The 16781-nt window shown below is 54.2% G+C and overlaps 3 protein-coding genes across 6 annotated transcripts in view; 1 reads left to right on the plus strand and 2 right to left on the minus strand.

Annotated features, from left to right (window-relative positions):
- The window catches only part of LOC124098694 (uncharacterized), a 50497-nt gene extending 49099 nt beyond the window's left edge, over nt 1–1398 (minus strand). Inside the window, exon 1 of one of the 2 annotated variants that reach the window (XR_009227799.1) lies at nt 313–385. The gene's annotated coding sequence lies outside the window, so the exon portion shown is untranslated. Of the gene's footprint in view, nt 1–312; nt 386–1245 lie in introns of those variants that run through there. The other variant, XM_046453611.2, reaches the window with a different exon arrangement.
- A 118-nt stretch (nt 1399–1516) lies between these two features.
- Eola2 (endothelium and lymphocyte associated ASCH domain 2) lies at nt 1517–7649 on the plus strand. Of its 3 annotated transcripts, XM_046453630.2 has the most exons (4): nt 1517–1897; nt 5558–5671; nt 5871–6333; nt 7117–7649. In XM_046453630.2, exons 3-4 carry the CDS (start codon nt 6081–6083, stop codon nt 7338–7340), a joined length of 477 nt encoding a protein of 158 aa, XP_046309586.1. In that variant the 5' UTR covers nt 1517–1897; nt 5558–5671; nt 5871–6080; the 3' UTR covers nt 7341–7649. The 3 variants fall into 3 exon arrangements, with proteins under 3 accessions (XP_046309586.1, XP_046309577.1, XP_046309597.1); XM_046453621.2 differs by lacking the exon at nt 5558–5671; XM_046453641.2 differs by lacking the exons at nt 1517–1897; nt 5558–5671 and adding an exon at nt 1913–2382.
- An 854-nt stretch (nt 7650–8503) lies between these two features.
- Hsfx4 (heat shock transcription factor family, X-linked member 4) lies at nt 8504–10338 on the minus strand. Its single transcript, XM_046453813.2, has 2 exons — nt 9667–10338; nt 8504–9252 (listed from the first exon to the last, which is right to left on the minus strand). Exons 1-2 carry the CDS (start codon nt 10264–10266, stop codon nt 8605–8607), a joined length of 1248 nt encoding a protein of 415 aa, XP_046309769.1. The 5' UTR covers nt 10267–10338; the 3' UTR covers nt 8504–8604.
- Between the last annotated feature and the right edge of the window lie 6443 nt (nt 10339–16781).

A 16781-nucleotide genomic window follows, 5' to 3' on the forward strand; every position in this document is an offset into this window, starting at 1 on the left:
TCTCATTCCACGTAGCCCCGCCCAACTCTGCCCGCGGACCTACCTCCAACACCTACTTCACTCCCTGCAGCCCCGCTGCCAACTCCCGCCTTACAACTCACGGTCCCGCCTAGCTTCTCCCACACCCTGTCCCCACCCCTACTCACCCGCCCACCTTGCTCCACCTGCGGGCCCACCTGGCTCCACCTGCGGGCCCACCTTGCTCCACCTGCGGGCCCACCTGGCTCCACCTGCAGCCCCAAACTCACCTCACTCCTTGCAGCCACGCCCCCAACACCTACGTATCCCTCAAAGGCCCGCCCCAACTCCTACCTCCTCGCAGCCCCGGACTCGGCTACAGGTTGCCCCAACCCCGGCCAGAACTCTCACTCCTCACAGCCAAGCCCAACTCCACCCGCAGCCCCTCCCAACTCCCCCCACTCACACGCCCCCAACACTCACGTCACGCTAAGCCCCGCCCCTAACTCTCTCATTCCTTGCAGGCCCGCCACCAACTCCTACCTCACTCCTCACAGCCCTGCCCAAAACTTCTGGTTCTTGCAGCCTCGGGAAGCTCCTCCTTGCAACCCTGCCCGGAACACCCACCCCACTCCTCTGGGCCCAGCACACCTCCACCCCCAGGCCACCCATCTCTTCCCGCGAACAGACCCGCAACTCCTCCCTCACTCCTGAAAGCCCCGCTCCCAAATACCACCTCATTCTTGCAGCCCCGCCCCAACTCCTACCTCACTCCTTGCAGTCCCGCCAAGCTCCTCTGGACAAGCCCACCCAGAGTTCCTATCTCACTCCTTGCTGTCAGGACCCCAGAGCCTATGTCACTCATGGAAACACCGCCCCCAACTCCTACCTAAGCCCCGCGGAGCTCTTCTGGACAAACCCGCCCACAGCCCCTATCTCACTCCTCACAGCCCAGAACAGCTCCACCCGCAGCCCCGCCCAGCTCCTCCCACTGGCTTGCCTCCAACGCCCACGTCACTCATCCCGCCACGCCCCCAACTCATTCTCATTCCTCACAGCCCCGCCCCAACTCCTACCTCACTCCTAGAAGCCTAGCTCTGCTACCCTGGCAGCACCCCGCGCCCCCAGCTTATACCTCAGCATTGTCCCCCCCTTCCTACCTCCACACTCAACCCGCCCAAAACTCCTACCTTAGCACTCTCTCATGACTGGCCTTTCTCCTCTCTAAGCTCCAACCCTCCCCGCAGCACCGTCCCTAACGTTCTCTGAGGCTGGCCTCATTCCAACCTTTCCTTTTACTCCCGTGCGTCCCTTTCTAACTCTACTCCCTCTTCCTGGTCACGGGACTGCAGAGCTCTGATCCTGGTGGGATGGGCCGGGGCGTCAGGGCCTAGGGAGTCCAACAGCATTTCCTCCTTGCCGCTTGGGGAGGAAGTGCGTGCTGGCATAAGGGCGTGATTACGTACGCGCGTGGCTCCCTATCCGTGGCACGTGGCTACAGGCGGTCGGCCCGATTGGCTGGCTACAAACAAGCTGCGAACCTACGTGAGGTGCACGTAACCACGTGTGGGCGTGCTTGCATGCGTGGGTGCGTGCCTGCCTGTGCTCCTGCTGGAAGGGACTTTGGGGGCTGGGCTAAGGCGCCAGCGTTAATGCCTGCGAGCCCCTGTCCACAACCTAAGGTGTCCCAGAGGCGGCAGCAGCAGCGCAGCCCCACCACCGGCCCAGCGCTCTCCTGGGCCTCATCATCTCCTCACCAGCCGGCGGAGCCCTTCCCAGGGCTGGTGGCCTCTCCTGGGCCGCGGTGGACTGTCCGGTCCGATGGTCGCAGGTCGGAGTTGGACCGGTGCCAGTGAGTCCAGAGTCCTGAGACTGCCCGCGACAAAAGAGAGCCAGGATCACCCCTGCGGGCGCCTGTGTGCCCCTCGCTTCTCCTAAGGTGCCTCTGGACTGGGGTTTCCCTGGAAGTGGGACTCAAAACCCATGCAGTGGAGCCCTAGTCAGCCCCTACTCCGACAGGCTTCACGCCCTATCTTCGGCCAAGTGCGTGTTTGTGATGTGCTTCTGCCAGCACACAGCTAGTGTGCTGCTCCACTCACACCTGCCCCACCTTACCTTGAGCTGTGGACTACCTGAGACCCCAGGCGATGAGATGTTCAGCTCTGTGCACTGGGTCGCTGTGCCCCGTGGGGTCTGCCCAGAATTAAAGTGAGGGTGATGTGATTTGGGGCCTCCACACCTTTGCCCTGAGACCATGTGAGGAGAGGTGCCAGTTTTCTGCTCTTGGATCCTGGGTCCTGGCCTAAGAGCAGGGCTCCTTTCCCGAACTGACTTCCCACCCACCTAACTGATACATCATGTGATCCTTGACCCAGACGGGACTAGCCCCACTGTCATGGGCATCGGTAGCAGACCCAAGCTCTGGTGAGGTGCACGTGTGTGTTCCCCTTGAAACATGCCCTCCCAGATAGTCCTGGTCTTTGGTGCTCGCTGAGTAGAAAGCCTTCTGGTGCCACTGTACAGCATTGCTGTCTTATCCTTCACCTGTCCTCCTTACCTCCTGTCCTTGTGCAGGTGAAGAAGCTGAGACAAGCAGAATGGGGCTTCCCCCTCAAGCCCCAGGCAGGTACCCTCTACAGCCCCAGGCAGGAGGGGGCTCAACCCCCTGATTGCCTTTAGTTGTCACTAGGGAGTCCACCCACGCAGGTCATGTTTCAGAGTTGTGGTTTTGTGGTGTCCATGAGGAAGGTGTCAGCTCAGAAGCTGAGTGGCGGGAACTAGGCAGACCTCCACTCTGGTCACACATCTCAGTAGAGGAGATAGAAATGGTGAGGCCTGGTGAGAGGCATTCTGCCTTCTTCCTAAGTCATGAGGATGGGGGATCCTTTGTCACCCATCAGCAGGATGATGACGCTGTGGGCTGTGTGTGGGACAATGGCACCACTGGTTGGGTGAGTCTTTGTGGAAGGCCACTTGCTGGCGTATTTCAGCATCTTTGATGTGTATGCCAACAAGTTTGTGACAAAGAATACCAATTCTAGTGGCAGAAAGTGGGAAGCAGCTTCTAACTATCCATCGGTAGAGCAATGCATGATTGTGTAAATTATGGGACCGCCAAGAGTGGGATGCCATCCAGAAGACGAATAATGACGCAGATCAAGAGGTACAGAGAGGAAGAATGTGCTCGAAGTGCTATTGAATGGAAAGGTCTGGCCCTCCTATGTGGAGATGTATGGTTGGGGAACACCTCACACCTATCTATTATTTTGCCAAGATAGCCATAAGAAAGTGCCACAAATTGGGTGCCTTAAGGAACAGGAAGATATCCCCACACGTTTCTGGAGGCTGGAATGTGAAACCAAAGTGTCAGGGGGCTCTGAGTCTTCTGTGGGCCCTTGGAGAATCTGCTCTATCCCTCTCCCAGCTTCTGGCTGTCGGTTGGCAATCTTCGGTGTTCCTTGACTTGAGGAAGCATCACCCCAATCTCTGCCTTCATCTTCTCATGGTGTTTTCCCTCTGTGTATGCACACCTCTAAATTCCCCAGTTTTGTAAGGACACCATCTGTACTGGATGTGGGCCACCCTAGTCAGTTGAATTTTACTGGATTCTATTTGTAAAACATCCATCTTTATATTTATGGTTGTGGTGTGAGGTGCTGGGGGTAAAGCCCTTCAAGATAGATAGGGTATCTAAGGGGACACAGGGAAACCCTGAGGACCCAACAAAGGCCCTGGGGTAGGAACTGGCCCTGGGATGGAAGACAGGCCTGTGCAGCAGCAGCAGCAGCAGCAGCAGCAGCAGCAGGGAGGTGGATAAAGGGGAAAGAGGGCTGATGGCAGGGGCAAGGAACCAGATCAGGAGGGGGCTTGTGGGCCTGGTGAGAAGTGTCTATTCTGACCTGGTTGGGCAGGAACCCTTGGAAGGTTTCAGCAGAGGAATGCCATGATGTGGTTGCCCCTGAATTGGGGTCGCTCCGACTACAGCTTGGATGCCAGAGAGCAGTGCCACATGCTGAGCAGTGATGAGGATACTGCTTGAGAAGCCAGCTGGTGGTAGGAGATTGGACTGGGATGGTGGCCATGTAGACCGACCATGGCATGGCATGGCATGAGATTGGGGATAGGCTTTGGAGATATGGCCATGTGACATAGGTGGTGGGTGAGGGAAAGAGAGGGAGGAAGGAGAGTTCTAGGTCTGGGGCAGGGATATGGTATAGGTGGTGACCCCACCTACAGATGTGGAAGGGAGGTGGATTTGGTGTGCAGGGGTCGGGTCCTCAGTCTGTTGGCCTGACCAGGAAAGGCTGAGGCTAGGAAAGTTTGGCCAGTGGGCCATGTAGTAGAGGGGCCAGCAAGCACTCTGGAAGCCTGGGAAGGAGTTGGAAAGGGGATGGTCAGCCAGACCTGGGCTGCTGAGGGTCATGTGAGATGAAGACAGAACTAGCCAAACCCATATTCAGTGCCTGTGGGATACCAGACACCCCAAGGGGAGGGTTCATGTAGCGAGGGCTTGAGTTCAGTGAGGCGAGGAGGGAGACGTAGAGAGCTTTGCTGAGGCCTCTGCTGTGCAGAGTTGTCGCGGAGGGAGACAGAAGCTGGAGGAACATCCTTCATGTGACGCAGCACGCGCGGGCACAGCTCAGTGTGCAGAGGAGTCCTTTGTGTCAGGGAGGAGTAGTTTTCCTGAGTGGGAGCACAGAGTCAGGGCCCAGGCCCTGGAGTGAGGTAGAGAAGGGATGGCTTGTTAGGGGAAGCCCAGCCCTAGAAAGAGGAGGAAGGCAGAAGATCTGGCACAGAAAGGGAGGCTGTGGGTTGGTGGAGGAATGAGTGCCAGGCTTCTTTTGTCCTGATGGGGCCTTGTCTTTGGAGGATGGGTGTATCTCCTTAAAACCATAGGAGATACTTGGGGTGAAGTGGATGGGCTTGAAGAGGGTACAGGGAGGCACTAGGCAGAGTGGAGGGGGCAGCTCATGGGTAAAGGGCAGTGTTGCCAGAGGACAGGACCCCAGGCTTGATGTTGCTGCCGCTACCAAGAGTAGCCACCGTTTGGGACTGTCGTACTAGGTGCCAGGGAATGGCTGAGTGCTCCCAGCACCTGGCCTGCCCTCACAGCCCCAAGGAAACCGAGGCTGCATGACCTTCAAAGAGTGAGCTGAGGTTCTGCCATCAAGCCCTGGTGGCTGCCCTGATGAGGGCCTGGGCTTCTCACTGAGCATAGCACAGGCTTCCTGTGGAAGGGGTCCATCGTCTCCTGAGGTACATGCAGGAAAAGGTGAGGGCCTCGTCAGGGAGTGCCTGAGGTCAGTCTGTTCCACTGTGGGCAGTTGCTTCATCTTTCAGCTCCTCCTTCTCTCAGCCATAGAGGGGGCTTAGCAAGTGCTACTGGGCCTGCTGGGTCATTTGAGGATTAAATTCAGTCTTCTAAGGGAGGATCCTGAGCATTCCAGGGCCGGGCACACGGAAGGTGTATGCACACTGGGTAATTGTTCTTATTCTCAGGATTCTTTGTCTTGGCTCAGGTGGGTGGGGGATGGGGCTTGAGGAGCATGACACCCAAGTGGGTCTGGAGTAGATACTGACAGGCCACTTGACATCACAGGGAGTTCTGACATAGGAACCGATAAATGTTGGACACCCAGGAATCGTGCGCAGCAGCCTGCAGTGGTGGGAGCCAGACACTGAGGGACGGCAATGCTTGTGGTGGCGTGGCCAGGTGCGGAGAGTGGTATTGGGGCGATGTGGGCAGACAGGAGAAGAGAGATCCAGGCCTGTTCCTCTGTGCCAAAGGCAGCCCACTCAGAGTGAAGCCCCAAGTAGGCCAAAGGGGGCCTCCCTCCTCTGTTTTCACCCAGGACATGGTGACTCCGGTCATGCTACTGACCACACACTGCCCTGCCTGTGCCTTTCTCTAGCTGTTGACATCCTACTCCACGTGCTCGCCAAAGACTCCACAGGATGGAACGGAATCATCCACACCCCAGCACCCTGCCTTGAGCCCATGGTGGAGCAGGGCCTCAGTGACTGTGCGGTGACAGGTAGAAGCAGCGACCCTCAAGGTCAGTGCGGTTTCAGGGCCCGGGGGAAAGGACGACTTTGCTGGCTGTGAGCCCAAAGGGAAGAAGATGAAGTTTTCCTGCCTGTCCTTCCGGCAGCCTTATGCCGGTTTTGTCTTGAATGGAGTCAAGACCCTGGAAACGCGGTGGCATCCCCTGCTGAAGAGCCACCGGAACTGCACCATTGCCATCCACATTGCTCAGAGGGACTGGGAAGACAGCTGCTGGAGGGAGCTGCTGGTGGAGAGGCTGCAGATGAGCCCTGGGCAGATTCAGGCCTTACTCTGGGAAGGGGAGAAGTTTGGCCGAGGAGTGATAGCTGGTAAGTGGGGGCATGCCGACCAGGGTGCAGAGAGCTCCAGATTTGCCCCCCCCCGGATGGTGCTCTGAGGTTCATGGCTTCTGTTCGGTTTTCCCTTGAACTGGTGGGCATGTTTGCTGCAGTTTCCCTGAGCAGCACACCTTTGGAGGGGCCGCAAGAGGCACTGGGCTGGGGCTCTGCGGGCCTGGCTGCACACAACCTTGGTAAATCACCTCTCTCCTCTGGGCTGCAGTTGCTATTTGTGATCTGAGAGGTGTCTGTCTGTGGCACGTGGCCACTGAGTGCATGCCTCCAAGTCCAGAAGGGGCAGCACTGCATACCGTTCCAGCTGAGTGGCCTCTAGAGTGAGGCTGCCTGCCCGGCTTCATGTGCCTGCCACACCCGTGATGTTCCCTGGGCGCGTGCCCAACCTCTCAGCTGTCCAGGTCCCGCATTGGCACCTGCCACCTGGTGACCTCCTGAGGCGTCCCGTTGGCAGTGGTTACCCCTGCAGGCACGGTGCCCTTCTGATAAGTAACTGCCACCTCAGCAGTCTTATGGGGCCCACCCATCCCTTGTGCGTCCTCAGTGAGGACAAGGCTCTTTCCTATTCATGTCACCCTGGATTTCATGAACAGAGTGTGGCAGGTCACCAGTGTTGAGTGAGAAAGACTCAACTTGCCTCTAGTCTTTTTAGTGATATTTTGGGCTCCAGCAGTGTGCCTTTCAATCACCCTGTCATCACACGGCGGGCCTTGGATTATGGAAGGGAAAGCCTTCTGTGTGTTTTCTCTTTGGGCACAGGGCTCGTGGACATCGGAGAAACGTTGCAGTACCCGGAAAACTTAGCTCCCGACGAGGTTGTGGAACTGGAAAATCAAGCTGTTCTTACCAACCTGCGGCAGAAGTATTTGACAGTGGTTTCAAACCCCAGGTGGTTACTGGAGCCTGTACCCCAGAAAGGGGGGAAGGATGTGTTTGAGGTGGACATCCCGGAACACCTGATCCCCGTGGCATACAAGGTGTGACCACTGTGGGCTCCAGAGAGGAAAGTTGTTGAGACACCCAGTAAATCATGAAACAGACCCAAGAAAATCAGGTTAAGTGTGAATCGCCACAGCCCTCAGCGCTGCTCGTGGACACAGATTGCTATGCTCACAAGAAGGGAACGGGGAAGGCGGACTTTCCCTGGGCGGTGCCTCCTTGGGCTCATTGAGATCATGTGTGGTACCTTGACCTTCAGGGGACAGGCAAGGCCACCAGGAAGTGTCTTGGCATTGCCCCTAATTTTGGTCCAGCTACTTTCTAGATTGTGCAAATAAATGTCCAGATGGTAACTGTTTAGTGCTTGGGGCACCCTTGTGGGTTTTTCCGGCTCTTTCTTTGAGTCAGAGCTCTGGGGTGTATGAAGAGCACCCAGGGGCATGGTGGGAAGTCTGGGACCTGGCACTGAATCCTGCTGGAGAATGACCAGCAGTTCACGGCCCAGTGCATCCCAGGTGAAGAGAACATCGGACTTGGAGCAGCCATCTGTTCCCTCTTGTCATTCTCACGCTGTGGGAAAAGTGTCCCTGGGTTCTGCATGGATGTCATGCAGCTACTTCCTTCCCAAGCAGAGGATCCTAAATACTGCTGTGATTGAGTCAGGTCGACTTTTGTAGAGACACGTGTGCTGTTTATTTTGTAGCAATCTTTTGTTGACTTTGTAGCACACTCTCTAGTGGTAGTTATCTGTGGGGACCAGGGGCAGGGGCTCTCCCCACCCTCATGGAGACTGGCATGGCCTGACTCTTGTGAGGCAGGATATAGTACCGTCCATCCCCTCCCAGATGGGAGCCTGATTTTAGGCCTGCAAAGAGGCCCACTGTGTGTTGGGAGACTTCCTGGCAACTCTGGGGTGGGGTTGCCCTGTCAGGAAGGAATCTCCTGCGTTGAGATACCCGAGTTGTGTGAGGTGATTCCCAGGTCAGGAGCCAGGCTCTTCTGTCTTCTGACCAGCGGGCCATTCAGGGACCAGATCTTGCTGAGCTCACACTCACCATTGCCCAGCCAGGTCCTGCACTGGGGGCGTGGAACAGCTGCTGCTTCCAAAGGAACGGGGTTAGGGGGACCTAAGCAGCACCAGCCACCACATTGTGCAAGAGTAGCACGGGAGCTTACAAAGAACAGGACTCACGACTCTTCTTTAGATCATTTATTTACCCCTTCAGAGTTTTGTTTTCCTCTGTCAACACCAAAAGTGAGTTCAACATTAGAAAATGTTGACTTTTATCATTGGTGCGTGGGCTGAGTTCAAGGACCTGTGTTGTCCTTGAACTGCTCACAGAGTACACATTTGTAATCTGAGGAGCCCTCCTGCACCTCCTCCTCACCCTCACCTTGGCCTTCACCTTCACCTTCACCATCCTCTGGGGGCTCCCTTGGGGACATGGCTGAGAGGGCGGCCAGCAGGATGGAATAACAAGTATTGTACAAAGACATGACTGAGCAACAATCAGGGTAACCCTGGGGGCTTCTGGGCACTTCCTCCTCGCCTTCCATTCCAGCAGTAGCTTGGGACGAGGTGCCCTCCCCATCAGGGCTGCTTGGCTCCTGCGGGAGCTGGTTTTCCAGGGGTTGTTCAGAGACACTGCTCATCATCGCCCACAGCCCAGAGGGCATGAAGGGCTGTGTGCCTCTGAGCGCCTGGTGGTCCAGGGCTTCCCTCTGGGGCAGCCCGTGCTCTGCCTTGACCTCATGGTGGAAGCTTGGGGAGCGTCTGTTACGGACCAGCTTCTTTTTCTTGGCAGATGATGGGCCGCTCTCTCGCCCAGCAGCCGGGTTCTTCAGTGGCGTTGGTATGCAGGTCCCACGCTGAGCAGAGCTTCTTGCTTCTCCTTTTTTACGGATGTTTTCCAGGAGCCCTGGCTTGTCTTTCTGGAAATTGGAGTTGCGGTAGATCTGAAACAAAAGGAAAAGTTTTAGCTTTCCTGGGGTAAAGGGTGCCTTGCTCCGCCCACCCCCACCCAGAATCCTAATGGACTTGGTTTGCAATGGAGGAAATCATTTTCAAGTTCCCGGCCAGTGTGGCCGCCCTTCCTGCGTGACCTCACTAAAGAAAATTCATAGGTCAAGGGGGTCAAACACATGCATGACAGTAACTGGCTTCTCAGCCCTTTTTTTCTTGCCTTCAGATTATCTTTAAAGGGTTGTCGCTTAACATGAAATGCTGAATGTTCATCTTTCCATAGGTGATCTACCACACTAGACCAGTGATCCTTGGAAATGAGCCCTTGCAGTGGGATTCATCTGGGGGCGCTAGGAAGGCATTCAAGAAACAGGGACAGTGGGTGACAGGAGTACTTTCTACTTTACCATCATTCTCTTCTTCCCCCGAGAGTAAGCTGATGCATCTTTTGGGCGGATCTTGCTGAATCCATAGAGGTTCAGCTGGCGAATGAAATTCTTCAGGCTGTCAGTTTCAAAAATCCTCTCTGCGCCCCTCCGGCCAAGGACCTCTCTCTGGAAAAGGTCAGCCTCGATGACCATGATGTCTCCTTCGCCACCCCAGCACACAGACCTGAAGGTGTCATCCTCCACTATTGCCCAAAGCTTTCTGGGGAAGGAGAGCCCGAGAAGGTTCTCAGTGCCTTCCTCGCTGGTCTCCGGCCGGCTCGGTTCTTCTGGTGGCCGGCTCCGACCTTCTGGTGGCTGGCTCCGACCTTCTGGTGGCTGGCTCGGTTCTTCCGGCGGCTGGCTCGGTTCTTCCAGAGGCTGGCTCGGTTCTTCCAGTGGCTGGCTCTCTTGGGAGCCGGGATCTTGGCTCAGGGCTTGGTCACTATACCCGTCCAAACCCTGTCCCGAATCCACCTTGGGATCAGGTGAAGGATGAGATAGGGGCTTGCTCCCTGGCTCTTTGCTGACCAACGAGGCCACCTGGATTTCAGAGTGCTCTTTGACACTCTCACTGGCCATGGTGCCACACTATCAGGAGCATTTCCTACCCAAGACTGGTGTAGACATCCTAGCGAGTCTAAAGTGCCTTCGTCCAGGGAAGAGGCTCTATAAATACAGTCCGAGAAGTTCTAGAGCCTCGTAGCAAGGCAACTAGGCACTGACATCACCGTCCTCTTTATTTGTCATGCGATGTCACAGAGCTGACGGGAAGCCAGGCTGGAGGGGGAGTGCTGGCGGAGGGTAGAGGACGGGAGGCGCAGCGGGGGGGGGGGGGCCCCCCGGCTTCCCTTTGCTCAAAGTGTACAAAGGTGTGGTTCACATTCCTAGAGAAGTCTCCCTTATGCTGACAGGCACATTGTGTCACCTGCCAGCCTCTCCCTAGAAGAGATGAGAAACCAAGACCCCATAGCCGCTCCACTCCCAGAGATAGAGGAGGCCTGTTGCAATCCTCTCTGATTTGCTCAAAGACCAGTCCCCAGTTAGTTTGAGCCTGGGTATTACTGAGCCAGCCCTGGTCATGTGGGCTGCTGGGTGACCATACCTCCGAGGTACGGTGGCCCAGCCTTTGGTGGGTAGCCCCCTGCCTTCCTCCCTCCTCCCCCCGCCATCTCCTCCCTACTTGGTATCTTCCAACTGCACCTGTGGGTTGCTAGGATCTTCTCCCACGGGCCCAAATAAGGAGTGTGTTTCATTGCCACTTCAGGTTGTCCCAAACTAGGAGTAGAGCAGTGCCAAGCAGGGCCGGAGCGCCTCTAGTGTTGAAGGATCCTGTTCCTTCCCCCTGTTGTGTGGTTGAAGGGCAGCGTCTCCGCTGAGCTTGGGAGGCTCCTCTCGAGCTCGGCTTACTGCCAAGCCTCATCCCTCCGCAGATGAGGACAAAACTGCCCTTAGTTTCCACTGCTCCCCCCCCGCTGCCCTTCTCATTGCCCAACACGTGCACAATCTTGAGGCCTTGTCCACAGGTGTTCCTGAGGAAAGTTGCTTCTCATTTAGCTAGACATGACAGAACCATCCCAAACAGGCACCTGACCACGTGTTTTTGAAAATTACACCACTCTGAGCGTGTGGGTAGCAGTTAAAACCCCCCAAAGTCACCCTCCAGGACAGATGAGGACACAAGACTGGTTTTGGACATCCATGGGAGACAGTTTGTCCTTACAGTCACTGTACCGGGGGCAAGGGTTTACAGCGGAAGACACCTACCCCAGGCTGAGAGGCACTAGGGTCCTCATCCCACTACGTGGTCCCCTTTGTCCTGTCCAAGGCTCAGCCCATTGTTTATATGCAGAGCACAAAGAGGGTTGGAAGGAAATGCTACCCAGGGGCCCTTTCAGTCCATGGGCTCTAATGCTTCATCATGTCCCTGTGTCTGGATTCAGTTCCCATGGAGAAGATGCTTTCAAACAAGTTTACAAAGCATTCACCCAAGGACTCAGTGTCACTCACACCTTAGCACGTGCATTTAGCGTCTGTACAATAAAATGGAGGTGGTGGTCGTGTCAGTGAAGGAGGCTTCTGGGGTTTTCAGTTAAACTGCCACGGACCTTCGTTAAATGCCAACTTCTCTTTTCTTAGGCAAATTCTCGTGACTAGGAATGATGTTTTGTGGTATCCTGACAGCCTGTGGTGGTCAGCTTAGTGTTATGACAGTGAAATGCTCGAGGCGGCTAGTCTATGAGGAGAAAAGCCCACACTTAGCCCCAGGTTCTGCCAGTTGCAGGCCTTGGACCCAAGTCTCTGGACCTCTGTTGAGGGCGGCACATCATGCCAGGAGCATATGTTGGAGCAAATCGTTGATGTCCCCAGCCCAGAATGAGAGACATGATGGGCTAGGGTCCCACAGTCCCCCTCCAGGCCATGCTTCAGTGACCCAAAGACCTCCCAACGGGGCTGCACTGGGACTGAGCCTTTGACACACAGGCCCTTGGGGGACACTTAACATCCAGATACTAGTGCTGGCTTCTGGAGGACTTGGCTGAGGACTCATAAAGGGATTGGGCCCTTGGGTGGGAGGGAGGTGCAAGTGAAGAACTGGACTGGGGAACCCAAACCTCTGGCCTTCAACAAAGAGCCAGTGTTTAATTGATTTCATGTAGACACCCTGGTGTCCTGTGGCTTCTGTAGGACCCTTAGGTAACCATCACCTGTTTTAAGTCACAAAGTCTCTGCTGGGATTAGCAGTGCAAGACACCAGGCTCCTCTTAGTCCTGAGGAGGAATCGCTCACAGTGCTGGCTGCTCCTTGAGGAGCAGCGTTAGGAGAAGGCCAGCATCCCTGCACTCCCCTCAGCAGTCTGGCCCACAGGTTCAGCTCCAGACCTTCAGCCACCACTCGGACAGTCTCTGGGCCTCAGCATGCACAAGCCCCTTTCAGTGCTCCTAAGGCCCCCAGGCGCCAGACTGGGTACCGCTGGATCCCTAGTACTGTCCTCTGAGCTCCCTGAGAGCTCCCTGCTCTTGCCCTGCCCATGCTGTCCTCTCATCTGGGAATGCCCTTCTCTACCCAGAGGGCACTCAGCTTTGTGAGCAGCTGCGTATTAGTGAAGACCTTTTGGCTGATATCACAGACAAAACTCAGAACTTGAATGGCCAAACAAGTTTGTGTTTTGTGTACAAAATTCTCTCTCTCTCTCTCTCTCTCTCTCTTTTTTTTTTTTTTTTTTTGGTCCCAGGGATTGAACCCAGGGGTACTTAAACACCAAACCACATCCCTAGCCCTTTTTTATATTTTATTAGAGACGAGGTCTCACTGAGTTGCATAGGGCCTCACTAAGTTGCTGAGGCTGGGTTTGAACCCTTGATCCTCCTGCCTTAGCCTCCTGAGTCACTGGGATTATAGGCGTGCACCCCCAGCTCTGCTCTCAGGTGACCCAGGGGTCCAGAATGCTTCCATCCTCTGTTTTGTTATTGAAAGGAGGAAGAAAGCATGGAAATGCATACTGGCTCTCAAATGCCAGGTGGGAGGGAGGTGGAAGTGAAGAACTGGACTGGGGAAATGACCAAATGACACTGTCACTCTTGTCTCAGTGGCAAGGAAATGTCACGTGTCCCTTCCTATCTATGAGCAGGTGGACAGGAGTGTTGCCCCATGCCCAGGAAGGAGAGAAGATATGGCTGGGAACTGGAACTCTCTCCCCAAATCTGTTAAGAGAGTTGGAGCTCAACCAGGAGCAAACACTGTCCTTGTTAGGCCACCACACTCATTTTTTGGAGCAGTTTCTGAGAAGACCAGATTTGCCCTGAAGTTTTAGGTGCCTGCTGTGGCTGATGATTTCAGTCCAACAGTATCCTATGGAACTGAAGAGGATCATGTCAAAGCTACCAGATAGGGTTCCCCTTCTTCACCCTCACAGCACATTTCTGCACTTGCCTCTGCAATACCATCCTCTCAGTAGGCTGAGGGTTACCCCTTTCATTTGATTCCGGGTAAAATCTTAACCACTGAGCCTCTGCCACCCTCCACATGGCCATTCTTGCCTGAACACCTGGACAGGTGCATTAGTCAGTCACACTGAAGCCAGCATTTTCCTGTGAAGCCAGTGCCAGACAGGTGGTAAAAAGATGGTGAATTGCTTTCTCTTTGTGTATATGTGATAAATTTTGAGCTAGCAGATGGGCACGGGAGGGTACACACCCACAATCCTAGGGACATGGGAGGCTGAGGAAGGAGGACAGCGAGTTTGAGGCCAGCCTGGGAAATAGTGAGACCCTGTCTCAGAATAAAATCAGACAAGGGCAAGGGATATAGCTCAGTGCTTGGCTAGTGTGAGTGAGGCCCTGGGTTCAGTCCCTGTGCCAGGGATTGAACAAATTTCAGCCAGCATCTCCACCAAGGAAGCACTTTCAGCTCCTAAGAGGATTCCAGGGTCTCCAGAGTTCAGATTCATTAGATGCTTGCTCCTGATCTGCACTTTCAGGGAGATGTTAGGCACTGACCACTTAAAGAAGCCCATCTGTTTGTGTTCACTTCCTAGAGAAGTGTCAAACAAGAAGCTCACTCACTAAAATCCTACTGCCAATATCCAAGTGGCCTCCAAGGGCCTCCCTCCACCCTCAGGGTTCTATCTCCAAGACCAGTGGATAATGGGCCAAGTCAAAGTCTACGTGAAGTGCACTGGGAAATCAAAGAACAAGCTAACTCCCTGGTAGGGATAGCTGGTAGGTCTAAGACCACCGTCCCTAGACAACTGTTCTGACCAAGGGGCTGTGGCTATCAGACAGGAGTCGGGGTGAGATGTGGGAGAGCCAGGGGACTTCTGCAGGCAGTAAGAATGCTGTGGGTCACATGACACAGGCTCCAGAGGAGGCAGCAGGGAAGGGCTGGGTAGCAGTCCAGGTACCAGAGTTGAAACACGGGCACATGGGGGACAACAAGGGAAATGGTGACTGTAATGAGGGAAACTACTGGAACTGGGCAATCAGCTCTCAAGGAACCAACTGTAAAGAACCCCACCTTCTCTGGAATTGCTGTCATTCATGTACTAATTTAGGTACCAAGGATTGAACCCAGGGGTGCTTAACCACGGAGCCACAACCCCAGCCCATTTTCTTTTCTTTTCTTTTTTGAGACAGGGTCTCACTAACTTGCTTAGAGCTTCGATAAATTGCTGAGGCTGGCTTTGAACTGCGATCCTCCTGCCTCAGCTCCGCAAGTCACTGAGATTTCAGACAGGCTTGTGCTAGGATTGCTTTTTAGTATTTTGGCCTCCCCTGGGATCTTTCTGATGGGTCACCAGAGGGACATTTTGCAGTGCTGAGAAATTATTACTAAGTCAGAAGGTCACCCTCAGCCTGGGAGTCGTGGGAAAATCGAGGGCTCAAGATGAATTCAGACCAAGGGTCTCTTTGCAGCCCCGTCACTAACCAGCTTCTCCTGCCAGAAGTCGCCCACCAGTCAGCCTCCAGGTCTTCTTCTGCCCAGGGAGACTGATGAGACCTGTCCAGTAGGACTTTTGGGACATGGGTACAGAACGGAAAGCTCCTGGGCTGGTGCCTGGCCTGGAAAGGAACGGTAGTGAGTGGCAGATAGCTGCAGTTCCTAATAGTCCTGGATGCCAGCCTCTACCACTCCGGGGCATCCTTGGCATTGGTTGTCACCGGCACACACTGGAAATTATGCAGCTTAGTTCGATATGGAATCCCCCATCAGCCAAAGCGGAAGCTCCCTGACTCAAATTCAGTAAACATTTCCTCTGGGTGAACAGATTGCAAAATGTGGGCGTAGAGGAGTCTTCCCCACTGGGGGGATCTTAGGATTTGAGTCAGGACTCACTCCTACCCTCCCAGATTCTGTTCCATCCAAACCGCGATTTCCATTCATTCCATCGCCATGCAAAATCAACTGGTTGATTACAGTGGGTGGAATTACACTGGTACCCTAATTAAAACACCACTTTACTGCAGAGTCAGCTCTGGCTCTCCCAACCAAGCAGAGGAGGTCCTGGCCAGGGACTTCTAGGCCTCACTTCTTGAGACATTCAGTCTTCTCTCTCTACAGATCCTTGCAGTTGATGGTAACTGAGCACCAAGCTCTCCTGTTGTGTCCAACCACACAGCACCTCTCACACCTGCCCCAGGTGGAGATTCTGTTCTGCTTCATTCACCATCAAAGGGAACGACTCAGAGTAGCCTTCCATTCTCTCAGCCTTAAGACACACCATCTGAAGGTCTGGCCCTGGCCTCCGTGCAGTGTCCTTCAAGTCCAGCCCCGCAGAAGGCACTGCAGTTTCCCCAAGCCCCAAATTGCAAACTGCCTTGGCTGGCACAGGACGTTGGCACTCGGCTGCTCTACACTGGAGGTCCACCTGCTCACCCTCCTTCACATGTTCCTTAGGTCTCTGGGGACACCTCACCGTCTTCCTGACATGGTTGCTGTATTAACATTCAAAGATGGGATTCAGTCTGGCTAAGCCTATTATCTGATTATCCCCACTACTCATTCTCTCTCTTTCAGAAGAGCAGAATTGCACCACTGTTCCATGAATCAATGAGGCAGTGAGGAGAGGGCCTTTTTATTAGCATATAGCTTCTCCTCCATTCTCCAATACACACAAGCAAATCCAGGTGCACACCAACTTTCTTAAGGATACAGGGAAGACAGGTAATAAGGGAAGGCGAGCATTCACCTTTGATTTCTCTATCATTTGTTCATTCTTTTTCATGACCGAGTTCTTTTCCACGTCCAGAAATTATCTCTTACACTCCCATGTGATCTTTGCTCAGGTCCAAAAAATAGAGAAAGAATGAGATGCTAATTAATGAAACAAAAAGCAAAACACCAAAGTCCTAAACTGTGTTCACAGCAATAAATGAATGAGTATGGTCTTCATAACATCCCATTCAGAAGTAAATTCAACTTTCAATCAACAGGAACATTTGAAAAATTCCATAGGAAACAAAGTTCAATTTCCAAGTCGCACAAATACAGAAGCATCAAAATGTTAGACGGCAAGATCTCTTCCACCTTCCCTGGCCCCTCACTACTTAGAAAGGTGACTTCTCTCTTCCAACACAGATTGAAAAATGGGCCCTATC

This window comes from Marmota monax, unplaced genomic scaffold (genome assembly GCF_021218885.2).
Source record: "Marmota monax isolate L192 unplaced genomic scaffold, Marmota_monax_Labrador192_F-V1.1 WCK01_AAM20220418_F8-fsc00142, whole genome shotgun sequence".
Classification (NCBI taxonomy): Eukaryota; Metazoa; Chordata; class Mammalia; order Rodentia; family Sciuridae; genus Marmota; species Marmota monax.